General features: G+C 37.8%; 1 protein-coding gene across 1 annotated transcript; it reads right to left on the reverse strand.

Moving 5' to 3' along the window:
* Positions 1-1,669: 1,669 nt before the first annotated feature.
* Positions 1,670-6,424, reverse strand: LOC127377614 (uncharacterized). Its single transcript, XM_051425681.1, has 5 exons — positions 6,318-6,424; positions 6,008-6,136; positions 5,561-5,771; positions 4,021-4,187; positions 1,670-1,900 (listed from the first exon to the last, which is right to left on the reverse strand). Exons 1-5 carry the CDS (start codon positions 6,342-6,344, stop codon positions 1,847-1,849), a joined length of 588 nt encoding a protein of 195 aa, XP_051281641.1. The 5' UTR covers positions 6,345-6,424; the 3' UTR covers positions 1,670-1,846.
* Positions 6,425-11,631: the final 5,207 nt, after the last annotated feature.

The raw sequence follows: 11,631 nt of genomic DNA on the forward strand, positions 1-11,631 counted from the left end.
CACAATCTTTGCTACACTACGCCCAACAGGGAAAATTCCAGGTTACCACAAAATAACTAGTTATGCAGATATTTGACGGTGAAGTACCACAAAGAAACGGAAATGCAGCTACAACAAAGACTGGTAAACTAACTGGGTGAAGACATTGCAAGGCGACGATGGTATGAGACCGTAAGAACTGCAAAGCTTCCTTTTATGATTACTTAGAGTGGGAGATTTGCATTCGAGCTCACTTCACATGCTAAAGGTCTTACCTGTAACCTGGATGGTGTATTGTGTGCTGAGTAAACCAGAGGGAAAAGCTTAGAGGTGTTACAACCTAAGGGGAATAGAAATCTTTATTTTTTTAAGTTAGACATTCAATCAAAATGTCATGTCCCACATTTTCCCCCACAAAAAAAAACCCCAACTGACACACACCAAAATTTTCCATTCTCTGTGAGTGTGGAGTTGTTGTCTGAGGATTTGCCAGTAGGTGGTGATCTGTGCACATTTTCTTTTCCCACATTGCACCTGCTGAGCTGCTCTCAATGAGATGCCTCGCCTCTTGTCTCAAATCAATATTTTCAAAAGGCAGTGATCCATTTAATGGTTTTCCTGTATTCTTCTGGCTTTGTAAAACCGGGGGAGAACTCAGCGGTGGATATTCACTCCATTGTGATGATTGGTGGGTTTTGCTCCAGGTGTCTGCAGAACAAAAGCTGCTGGATTTCTTTACATCCCCGAAAAGGAGAAGTCAGTACTAACAGTTTTACATCCTGGTTTGCACTTTCACTTCATAAACAGGAACTATACTCTAGAACTACACTACGCCGATAAATTAACCACAGTTTACATCTGATAAAGGTTTTCTGAAATTACGTTTTTGGTGTCTGCGGTGTGACTGTGTTCAAGCTGGTATCGTTGTCTTTGAGCAACGGATTTATGGCAGAAACTACAAGTGTAACAGGCGGTGTGTGAAAGCCACTAGATGAATGATATAGTTTTGCTGAGTTTCGTCATAAATAATCAAAGTAAACATTTCATTCGATGGACAAAAAAAGAGGACCTGTATCTGGAAAGATCCAACGGTGTATACGTTTATGGATCTGTATTTAGATTTGTATATCATATCATATTATAGCATATAAAAATAAAATCTAAAATCAGTCATGAGAACTGATACTGGATGAATCGAAAAACATAAATATTCTTCTCAGTGCTGCAATATTTACATCTCTGCTGCGGTCGTGTGCATTTACATAATGTACATTTATTTATTTACCATCAAAACGTCTTGTTTAAACATGTGATTAAGTAATTAACACAGAATAACATAAAGAAATGGCTCATGTTTGGCAAATTATTTGGTGGTCGCTCTCCCCTATGATAATGCTTCAGCTGTTTTTAACAATAAAAAGTATTGATACGTGTGATCTATGACCTGGTATTGAAACCAAAGCTGAACTTTGTAATTTAAACTGTTGGTAAATGTTATCACATGTCAGCTCTACTAGAGTTAACACTGTGTTTACACCTGGAGCAGTGAATGTGTGGTGCGTGGTGGTTTGTGTTTCTCTCTCAAAAAAAAAAAAAGCCCTACATCCTTTCATGTCTGTTCCTGTTTACAGTCAACTTTTCTGGTTAAGTTGGCTTATTTAATAGTAATAATAAAAAGGCAACAAGTGGGTTGGTTCAGCACAGGATACATTTTAGTAATCTGAGGACAATTTACTGGAAAAATACTCAAATATCTTTGAAAGCAAATAAAATACAATAAATAAGTAATAAAAAAATCATCTTGTAAGTGATTTGGGGGATTTGTTTGTCTGCGTCAATGATCTCCATGAAGGTCGGACAGTCAGCTTCACCACTTACGCTGCCGTTGTCTTGAAGACCTGATACGAAAAGCTCGAATAACCTGAATGACAGCAGAAAGAGACAAAACAGCACAGAACAAAATGATTAAACTGGAAAGAAGCTATGTGCTATGTGTGTGTAAAAAAACCTAAAAACCCCCAAAAGCTGGAGATGTGCTGTCGTTAGAGGAAATGGTGCCTCAGAGCAGAGGTGAGCTCGCCTACAGTCTCTCTGTAAACATGACTGAACAACAGCCCTCACACTGTAAGAGGTGTCAGATTCCCACACTGGGACAGTCTGCATTACTCACATACAAAATACAAGATGTTATACACTAAATATACACGAACACCTCTGATACTGTGTATATCCTTTTATATAATACACTCCTGGCCCACTTTATTGTGTACACAGTCTAATGCAATCAGCTCAGCCATAAAATATAAAAATGTTCTGTTGTTGTTGATTGTTTTAATTTAATGTTTATGATTGAGGTTGTAGTGTGGTTATATTGGACTGCAATATGAGGTGTTAGTAAGATTCCTCCCACCTTCATGTTTGTAAATGTGGGTGTGAAAAATATCAGAAACAAGACTGCAAACTACAACCTCGATGATAGAAACTGATTTAAAGTTAAATGAATACAGTGTCAATAAAAACTGACCATTATTGTCTTCATAAAGGCAGAATTTATGCCTGCGTAGGGTTGGATTGCGTTCGATTTCACAGGATTTCACCTGGTAAAGAGGCCACTGAGTGTAACATTTATTTTTAAACTATGTGACAAAACAACAAGTTAAATAACAGAATTCAATTATTTGTCTGACGCTGCTATCGGCGGGACTTCGAGTTTTATTTAGATCATATTTTAGGTTATAATAAGTACTTTGTTAATGTTGCCATAGTTACAATAATAAACACTTGGTTGAGGTGCTACTTTGATTGTCAGTTGGAAATATTAAAACAGGAAATGAACTGCGGTCTCGGGTGATAAAGTGCAACATCTTGTTGAAAAGTTGAATGTAAAACACACGACTTTACTTCAAGTCTGACACAATATAAGTTTTTACTAATATAACTGTCTGCCATTGCCAGCTAGCCCGTACAGTAGTATTACACAGTAGTTACACCACTTGCAATGTGGCAGTCGCGCTGTTTTTTTTTTTCTCTGTTTCTGGCTGTTGTCGTCACAAATGTCTAATATCTAACATTTGGATAACGCTAAGCTCGGCATCCTTATAAGGGTCAGTAACTGGGGGCCACTGCCCAACGTCGTCAATCGAACTACCCACATGGCTGCTCTCACTCACAGAGTCGCTTGCTGTAATGGCGGCGCCGCTAGATGGCGAAACACGCAAACCGTTAGCTGGATTCACGTATAAGTTATCAAGTTACAACCTGAAACATTTTATGTTTATATAACAAGATAAATAGTATATTGTTGTGACAAGAAAAGTTTAACGTTATAAGAAATATTTGTTATAACAAGAAACAACATTAAAATATCTTGTCATAATGTGAAAAACATGTAACAATATGTTTGTAACAATAAACTTTACATGTTTTAACGTGATACTGATCCGTTTTTTATTTTCCTTGTGTGGAAACACTCTTTTGGGTAAGTTTCTGTACCTAAAAGAGCAACAAGTTGTCGCCATCTAGAACAAGATAAATATTGTCATAACAAGAAAAGTTCCTTGTTACAATCTGATAAGGTTGTATGTTGTAATAACGTAAAAATGTGAAAAACATCCTGTTATAACAATAAACATTTCACTCTATAAGGTGATATTCTATGGAAGCAAAATGCTGCCGTATCTGTCAACCTCAAAACTAAAAACATGTTTTTTTCTCTTTGCGACTTGATGTATCTCTCGTTGCGCAAGAGTCAGTCAGTCGTGTTAATGTCGACTGCAGCTCCTCTAAATGCTGCAGCAAGGCCCTCCTGAAATATAGACTCGATTTTTAAGATTCTCTCATATGTTTTTAAAGCCCTACATGAGTTGGCACCGGCGCCGTCTTTTGATCAGTCCCTCTTCTCCCTTCCACATTCCCATTTATTCTTCATTTGGATCATCTATTCGTAAACCACTTCATGCTCTTTATGTTGAATTGACCATGTTTGCTTCATAACCTGTAACAAATACATACAGTGCGTGCAGATAAAAAGAGTCTATTTACCAAAATGCTAATTAAAGATAAAAGGATTTTGGCCAGGCCCACTGCCACATAGCCCGTAATGCTCCACATGACGGGCAGGTCCTCAGCTTCATTGTGGCAGAGCGAGACGTGATGAGTCGTGTTCAGCACATTTGTCACTGTTGTCAGGTCAGCTTGGGACGCACATACTGTATTTAGACAAAAATAGAAGAAACCAGCATATAAATGAGATATTTCAGCCGAGACTGGTAGAAATCTATCACAGTAATAACTGATTGTATCTTATCGATGATAAAACATGATTTCTTTGAGGGGTTTAACAGACAGTTTCACAGAATTTATAACATGAAATTATGTTTTTACCTGACATAGAAATAATTTTATTTAGCAGAAGTAACATTTGCCAGTTGGTAGACTATAGTATATTTTATATTTCCAATGAATGGAAGAAGATGTATGTATGGCAAATGCATACATACAAAGGTCACAGTGGAAAGAAAAACTATGTTGTGTTTGAGATGATAGATGATGAGTATTTCCTGCTTTTTGATGTGGTCTACACTTTCTGTGGCTGTTTGCAGAAATGAGGTTTAAAATCAACCAATTTGGGTCACGGAACTTTTTTTTTTTGTCAGATGAATCTAAACATAATGCTGCTGCTTGAGTAAATAAATCTGATTTTGTGACATATTTTATGGATATTTGGGATTTTTATGCATTTTGAGCAGATTATTTCCTGTGAATATTAATAAAGGTGAGTTTTCCTGATAATTTTAAGGTACTTTTTATGCAATTCTCTCTCTGTATTATGTATTTGTATCATTATTTAATCAATCATAAATACTTAATAAGCTTCTTTTGTGACAAATTCAGTGTTTCCTTCTCCCTGATGCTTGGCCATTTTCTTCTGTTAACTCTTTATTTGTTTTAACTGCATACTTTTCCAATACAGGATGGACCTGTTTGGCAGAAAGTGAAGGCTCTGCAAATGTAGCTTGTGTTCAGGACCTTAAAGTTTATATCTTAAATAACAATCTAAACTTTAGAAATAACACCTTAATTTTGTTTTCTTCACAGAAATGAACAAAATGCTGAGTTATAGGTCTACTGTGTGTAATTTGTACCTTTTCTTACACCCCTTAAAATCAAGAAGGCCTAACTACCCCCTCTACAATCTCTGGTGACCCTGAGTCGGGGGCTCGAACCCCAGGTTGGGAACCACTGTTTTAAATAGAACTTTAATCCAATCTTGTAGGTGTTTGCTAATTTAACGTTTTCTGAAGCACCTCACTGGGAGACTGTGACTTAAATTAATGAATTAATTATTAAATAATTTGTTTTTAGACTCCAAAGACTTTTAGGACTTGCAGTATAAAATCTTTAACTATCAAATATATAATATATATATAAAACATCTTATTATTGCATTAGGAATCCAAACTTTTGAGATGAGATATTAAAAAGAACCTTTAAACATACTTCAACATACTATCCAGATACATGTGTAGCTCAGTTCAGATGCTTTGAGTCAGTAAAGCATTATATATTTTGCAAAGCTCACCGTTAACAATCAGGATGACTTTGTCATACTGATTTTGGCGCCCTACATTTGCATTGATGGAACACTCGTAGGTGCCTGAATCTTCAGGCGTCACTCTGGGAAGCAGCAGACTGTATTTCTCTCCAAACCTGGCCGGCCGAGTGAAGTTGTAGCTCTGCAGCGCCTCATCATTTTTACCTCTCCTGATAATGCCACGCTTACTCGGGTCCAACTGTTCAAAGTAACAACCAAAAAAGACATTTTCATACATCCATATGACAAAAATAAGTTAATGAATGTTACTGACTGTGGAGTTTGTAATCACTGTGTTGTATCAGTTAGAATACACTAGAGGATTTAATGGTTTCTTGTACTTTACTGCAAAGGCTGTACAGGTTTACTTTTGAGTGTGTCTAGAATAACAGACCACTGCAATTAACTGTAGCATCATAGAAATGATTCACTGACCTTGTACCATGTCACTGAGAGGAAATCTGTGCGGCCACTTTCAAGACTTGAACACTTCAACTGGACATCTTCATCACAGGCTGCAGTAATTTCTGACGGAGTCTGGGTTGCGTAATGCACCAACAACAGCTGAGATGATCAAACACAGTGTTCAGATCAGATTTTCTATCAGTGTGCACAGCATCAAACCACTGAGCTCCTTTAGTGGATGAAATTATCCATAAAATGTTATAAGACTGAATTTTATAGTTAAATAAAAAGTTATAATTATATATATATAAACAAAAATTAAAAATCTGATTTAACTCACCTTAATGAACAGTACCTTCTGTAACATCTTTTAAACTTGAGTTATCCGTAACAAGTGATGTTTTTTCTCTCACTTCACTGGAAATGGAGTCACTTCCTGTAAAGGGGCCTGTTTTAGCTGACTATTATTAGATGGCGATATGCCATCGTGTGGTGCTTGAGAGCAGTGCAATATTTCCACATTAAAATGTCCATCAACACTAGACCTATGTTATATACACATTCTTACATTATCACAAATGTTTCCAATATTTTATTTAGGGAACGGCGCTTTTGCTCTTTGTGCATGCATCAGCGTTGTAGTTGAAGCTTTATAAACTGACTTTTTATCTAGTTTTAAGGCACATTTTTATGCTAAACTTTTTAGATCTTAGTGGGTTTTAAGTATATATTTTAACTAACTAATAATATAATCTTCAGTTATCAGAGAAACAACCGCAACATTAGCAGCAGCTCTTTGTCTACCAAATAACATAATAAAAACACACAATTTAAAGGTGAAACTGCTTTATTCATTTATTTTAACGGTTTGATTTGTTGGTTTGTTTTGGAGAGGAGGAGACCTCTGTGGATTATTCGGCCCCCCGGTTTAAAAACCTCCTGAAACACACTTTTTACAGAAAGGGTTAGACGTAACTTCTCCCTAATCCAGCACTGGAAAGGTGTGGGGTGGAGGAGGGCAGTTCTGAAGCTATTTGACCTTCCATCAAGCAGTTCTGATGGATTATACTGTCAAATTAACTTCTCACCTCACTGCAGTGATACAGAAGTGGGTTCATCACTGTTGGGTGTAGTTATAGGTGCAACAAAACACATTATGAAACAGATACCTTCAACCAGAGTGGGCCATAAACACACAAACAAACAATGAAACAAGGCAACAGAAGACAGTGGACATGTGTGAATACTATACATATAACACAACCCTAACCCTAACACACAATACAGCAAGCAAGTATAGGATAATACAAAGTGTTAGGCTATATGTGGGTATCTTGGCAGTTTATGGTGTATTTCAGGGGTCTCAAACTCAAATTGTCGTTTGGGCCACTTCAACGTTCATCTATTATAAGAATATTTTGAAAATATTTCCATTACTAACATAATAATTAACAAAAAAAAATGCAAACATCAGTTTCTATACATTTATATATAATCATATTTGTGGTTCAGAGCAAAACAACAAATGAAGGCCTGAAACCTGCTTTCTCCTTATCAACCCTTTACATGCATTTGCAGTCACCTTTTACCTTTGCCATTATTTCGCATTGCACAGTTTATATATATAATTGTGTCTTTATTTGAATTGTATATCAAGGGGTTGTTTAATTGACATAAAACAAATAGGAAACAAATCTTACATCCTGTCAAAGGGGCGATGAAGGGCTGGAAATGGCCCCCAGGCCCGACAGTTCTTGTCCCCTGGTGTGTTTGAATGAAGGAGAATTATTGCATGTGGAATAGATGTAAACTTGAACCTCTTGCACCTAATTGTAGTGCAACAGGTTCACAAATGGTCTGGATTTGTCAAAACGGATGTAACCTAGTTGGTCAGAGATGACTGACTTACATACTGGAGACTCTCATCAGTCACACACACACACACACACACACAGTGAGGCTGGCTCATCCTGTTGTTTTCATCCCAGGGAACTCCCCATTGTCTCCCTTCAAGCATATTATTTGTATGTGTCGCTCTTGTTGACAAAGGAGGTCGATATATGGTTATTAATAGCTGACTGGTTTTATGGAAAAGGGAAGAGTGAGGTCTTTGGATTCCACCATCTGCATCAAACAATGCCTCATTCAGCAGCAGCTGGCACAGTGAACACAGGGAGGTAGAAATGTACTGATTTTACTACAGATCATCAGTGGAAATGAGGATATTTTTTTTGTCCGCTTCCTTATTGGACACCGGTAACTGTGCAGCTGTGAGCGGTTTTAGATTTATGACAGGGGTTAATCTCAGCATGAGAAAGAAATAGCAAAGCGTGATACTCTACATTTTTGAAATATTTTTCACGTGTTGGTCACCGCAGATGTTCTGATACTCCAGCGCAGCGTTTATTTACACTTATACAAACTACGTGTCATAAGGAAATACTGTGATTATTAACTTTAGTGACAAAAAGAAACTAACTGCTGAAGCTTGTAAGACTTATCAAAGTTGTGACTTTCTGAGGGTTTGATTGTTGAACTCGAGTGCATGTGTAATGTGTGCATGTATGTGTTTGATTCTGGCTCTAAGTGTTGTAGTTAAATGGTGTTGCACGCCACAGTAAATCCCAGAGGTTGTTAGCACGCCCAGCTGCTAGTGCAGGTCTCCATGTTTCTGTCAGCGAGGTTGTTCACCGCACACTCTTTCGCCTCTGATTGAGGAAATCCTCTGACTGTTTGCTCTGTTTGCTGAAATTAAACGTCCCAATAGTTCCGCCATCTCTCCCACAGGTCCTGTACATGGAGACTTTCCCATGAAAACTGTGCATGTTTACTGGGGTTTGACAGATATATAGCTCTTTGATGGGCCGTAACAGTACCAATGTTTATGTGCTGCAAAGGCTGGTAGATGATATTTTGAGATAATTCGAGTTATTTCTCTATTTATTAACTTTGTTTTATTGTTTTGAGAAAGAAGATCCACTAAAATGGTAATTAAAAAATCCAAAAACTGAAATTAAAACTAATCAAATCCCTCTTACTTCAGTTCACATAATGTCTTTATTGTCCCACAAGAGGAAACAGCAGCAAGGAAGCATAAAAACATAAACCATAAACAAGGACAATTGAAGACATTAAAAGTGCTTGTACTAGACATGCAATATAGAAAGCAATAAAGGTTTACTGTGATAAAACACAGACAAACTGCAGCAATAAGAACACGAACAAGCTAAAGGGGTACCAAGAGGCAGTATGTGGTTTATTAGAATTAAGAGCATGTGTTACACATGGGATGAATGAAAGTTGTAACTTGTTGCACCTCATTTTTTAAAAGACCTATCATCTCTGACTCGGGGAGGATGTCAAATTCCTTAAAGTGTGGGTGATTCATATTTGTGATGATGGCCTTCTGTGTGATTTGTCAGCTGAAAGGGTCAAACAAAGGGAGGCTCCTGCTCACCAGTGATTTTACTCTCCACCTCGATAATGTCCCAGTCGATTCGTGTTTTGCAGAACTGATTCTGTGACAGAGCTGTAAACATTAAAAACATTCAACCTCCCCAAGTGATACAGTCTTTGTTGCCCTTTCTTGCAACCAATTAAAAAAGCTAATTAACTAACTAAACTAATTAGTTAGTTAGCTCTTTGAGGCCGAATGACGGTTGTAAAAGAAGCTCTAGGAAAACACCTTAAAATGAAAACTCACATAACAACAAATGTTATGTAGCAAGTACATCAATAGATAAAATACACACACATAAAAACACAACTCAATTGTGGATTATATGTTTCAAGTAGCTCTCCTCAGTCAGGTTAACAGCAGCAAACTTTAAAGCCGCTATAACCCCCATTGTTATGTTTCTGTATGCGCAGATTGTGAAAGGGGTCACTCATAGTGATAGTCTATATCTGAGGTGCTTTAAACTTAATGCTAAAAGCATGCTAACATGCTGTTCAGTGGGTGTAATGCTTACCTTTGTCACAATATTAGTTTGGTGTGTTAGCCTGATAAAATGTGCTAATTAAAATGAATTACAAGTTGCAGCTGAGGCTGGTGAGATAACCATTAGTTTTGCAGGAATTGTTCACAAACAAAAGTACAGGACAAATTTAAATTATGACCTGAAGATGGCACTAGATGGAAAGTTATCAAACAAAGTTATTAAAATTCATCCTCTGCAGACCATGAATGTCATGACAGATGTCACAGCAACACATGCAATAGTTTTTGTTTTCTTTACGTATTTTTGGTGCTTAAATCCATTATCCACAAAGTTAAAATAGGGAACTAACTGAGTGTAACTTTATATGGTGATAATATGTTTACAATATGTTTACAGATTGTTTCTGCTGCCCCCTAAGAGACCCAAAAAATCAGCTGTTGCAGATTTAACTGACTGATATCTGGTATTCAATCAAATGTAACAATTTTTATTTAAACTAACACACACAAACATACACTGTAATAGTTATATGCAGTAACACATGCCTGAGAGGATGTATATATCCATATATCCATTGATTTTTTTCATTTCTGTTTCATCTTGATAAAACGTTTCTTCTGCACTGAGACTGTATGACTGGCTGAAATGATTCCCGTCTTTGTGAGGGAACTGAGGCTGCAGAGCTGCATCACACTGCCGGTTCAATTGTTTGTTTAAGGAAGTAAAAACCCCTTTCAGTCTGTATTGCTGGATTTTCACCTCTGCCTCAGGACTTTGGCAGGCTGCTGAGTGCTGGAGGTTGATTGTGCGAGCCTGCAGCAGAACAGAGCTGTGTTACGACGATCTGTATTGTTCCTTAATTTCTTCTCTGGGATTTCCTCTTGCCAGCTCGCCCCACCCACCCATCCCCTTCACTGTACAGCCCTCCATCATCCTCCCTCTGTCTGAAGGCCCTGCCAAACTCTTTGGCACATGAAAACAATTGTTCTTGTACGTTTGAGGAGACACAACCGGCTCCTCAGACAGGCTTTTTCTCCCCTTCAGAAGCTCAGCTGACGGTCAGGCAGACAGACTTCCTCCTCCTCCTCCTCCTCCTCCTCCTCCTCCTCCTCCTCCTCCTCCTCCTCCTCCTCCACCTCCTTTTGGAAAAGTGGTCATGTTCAGTAAAATCGGAAGCGAAGTATCTGACTCCCAAGCCACAAAGTGACTCAGAACCATTAATATCTTTGACATGCAGGTGGAGCGAGGGGCCATCTCCCCAGCCAGTGAGTGTTTGAAACATGCTGAAGCAGACTGTGAGAGCAAAAGCTATTAAAATATTACCATGTGCAGGTTTGTTTCTAACAAGAGCTTTCTGGCAATACTACAAAATGCTCAAGGTAAGCACCCATCTGGGAATCAGGACTGCACTCCCAGATGATGTTGAAAAAACGCTTTACATCCTTCCCCTTTCTGGATCATCTATTTCAGCTTTTTTCCTCCTCTTCTTTTGGTGAGGCAAGAACAGGAACACGTTTGAGCTGTCAGAGCAGTGATTTGTGTTTAATCTGTAAAGATGTTTTCATGGAGCCATTGCTCAGCAGGATTCATCAAATCTGGCTTCCTAAATGCGACAGTTTCTTTTTGTTGTTGTTTGTTTAGATCAGTAACTGTTAGTCAATCAACATGAACAGGCCAAGATGTTACATTATGTCAATTTCTACTACATTTATG

Source organism: Dicentrarchus labrax, unplaced genomic scaffold (assembly GCF_905237075.1).
Source record: "Dicentrarchus labrax unplaced genomic scaffold, dlabrax2021, whole genome shotgun sequence".
Lineage (NCBI taxonomy): Eukaryota > Metazoa > Chordata > Actinopteri > Moronidae > Dicentrarchus > Dicentrarchus labrax.

What these genes read in the sequence shown, in the direction of transcription:
- LOC127377614 (XM_051425681.1), bottom strand. Translation starts at nt 6,344, where the DNA reads ATGTTACAGAAGGTACTGTTCATTAAG. An exon ending in TCTCAGTGACATGGTACAAG is followed by an intron (nt 5,772 to 6,007) that starts GTCAGTGAATCA and finishes TACTTTGAACAG; the next exon opens with TTGGACCCGAGTAAGCGTGG. An exon ending in AGTCATCCTGATTGTTAACG is followed by an intron (nt 4,188 to 5,560) that starts GTGAGCTTTGCA and finishes GTCTAAATACAG; the next exon opens with TATGTGCGTCCCAAGCTGAC.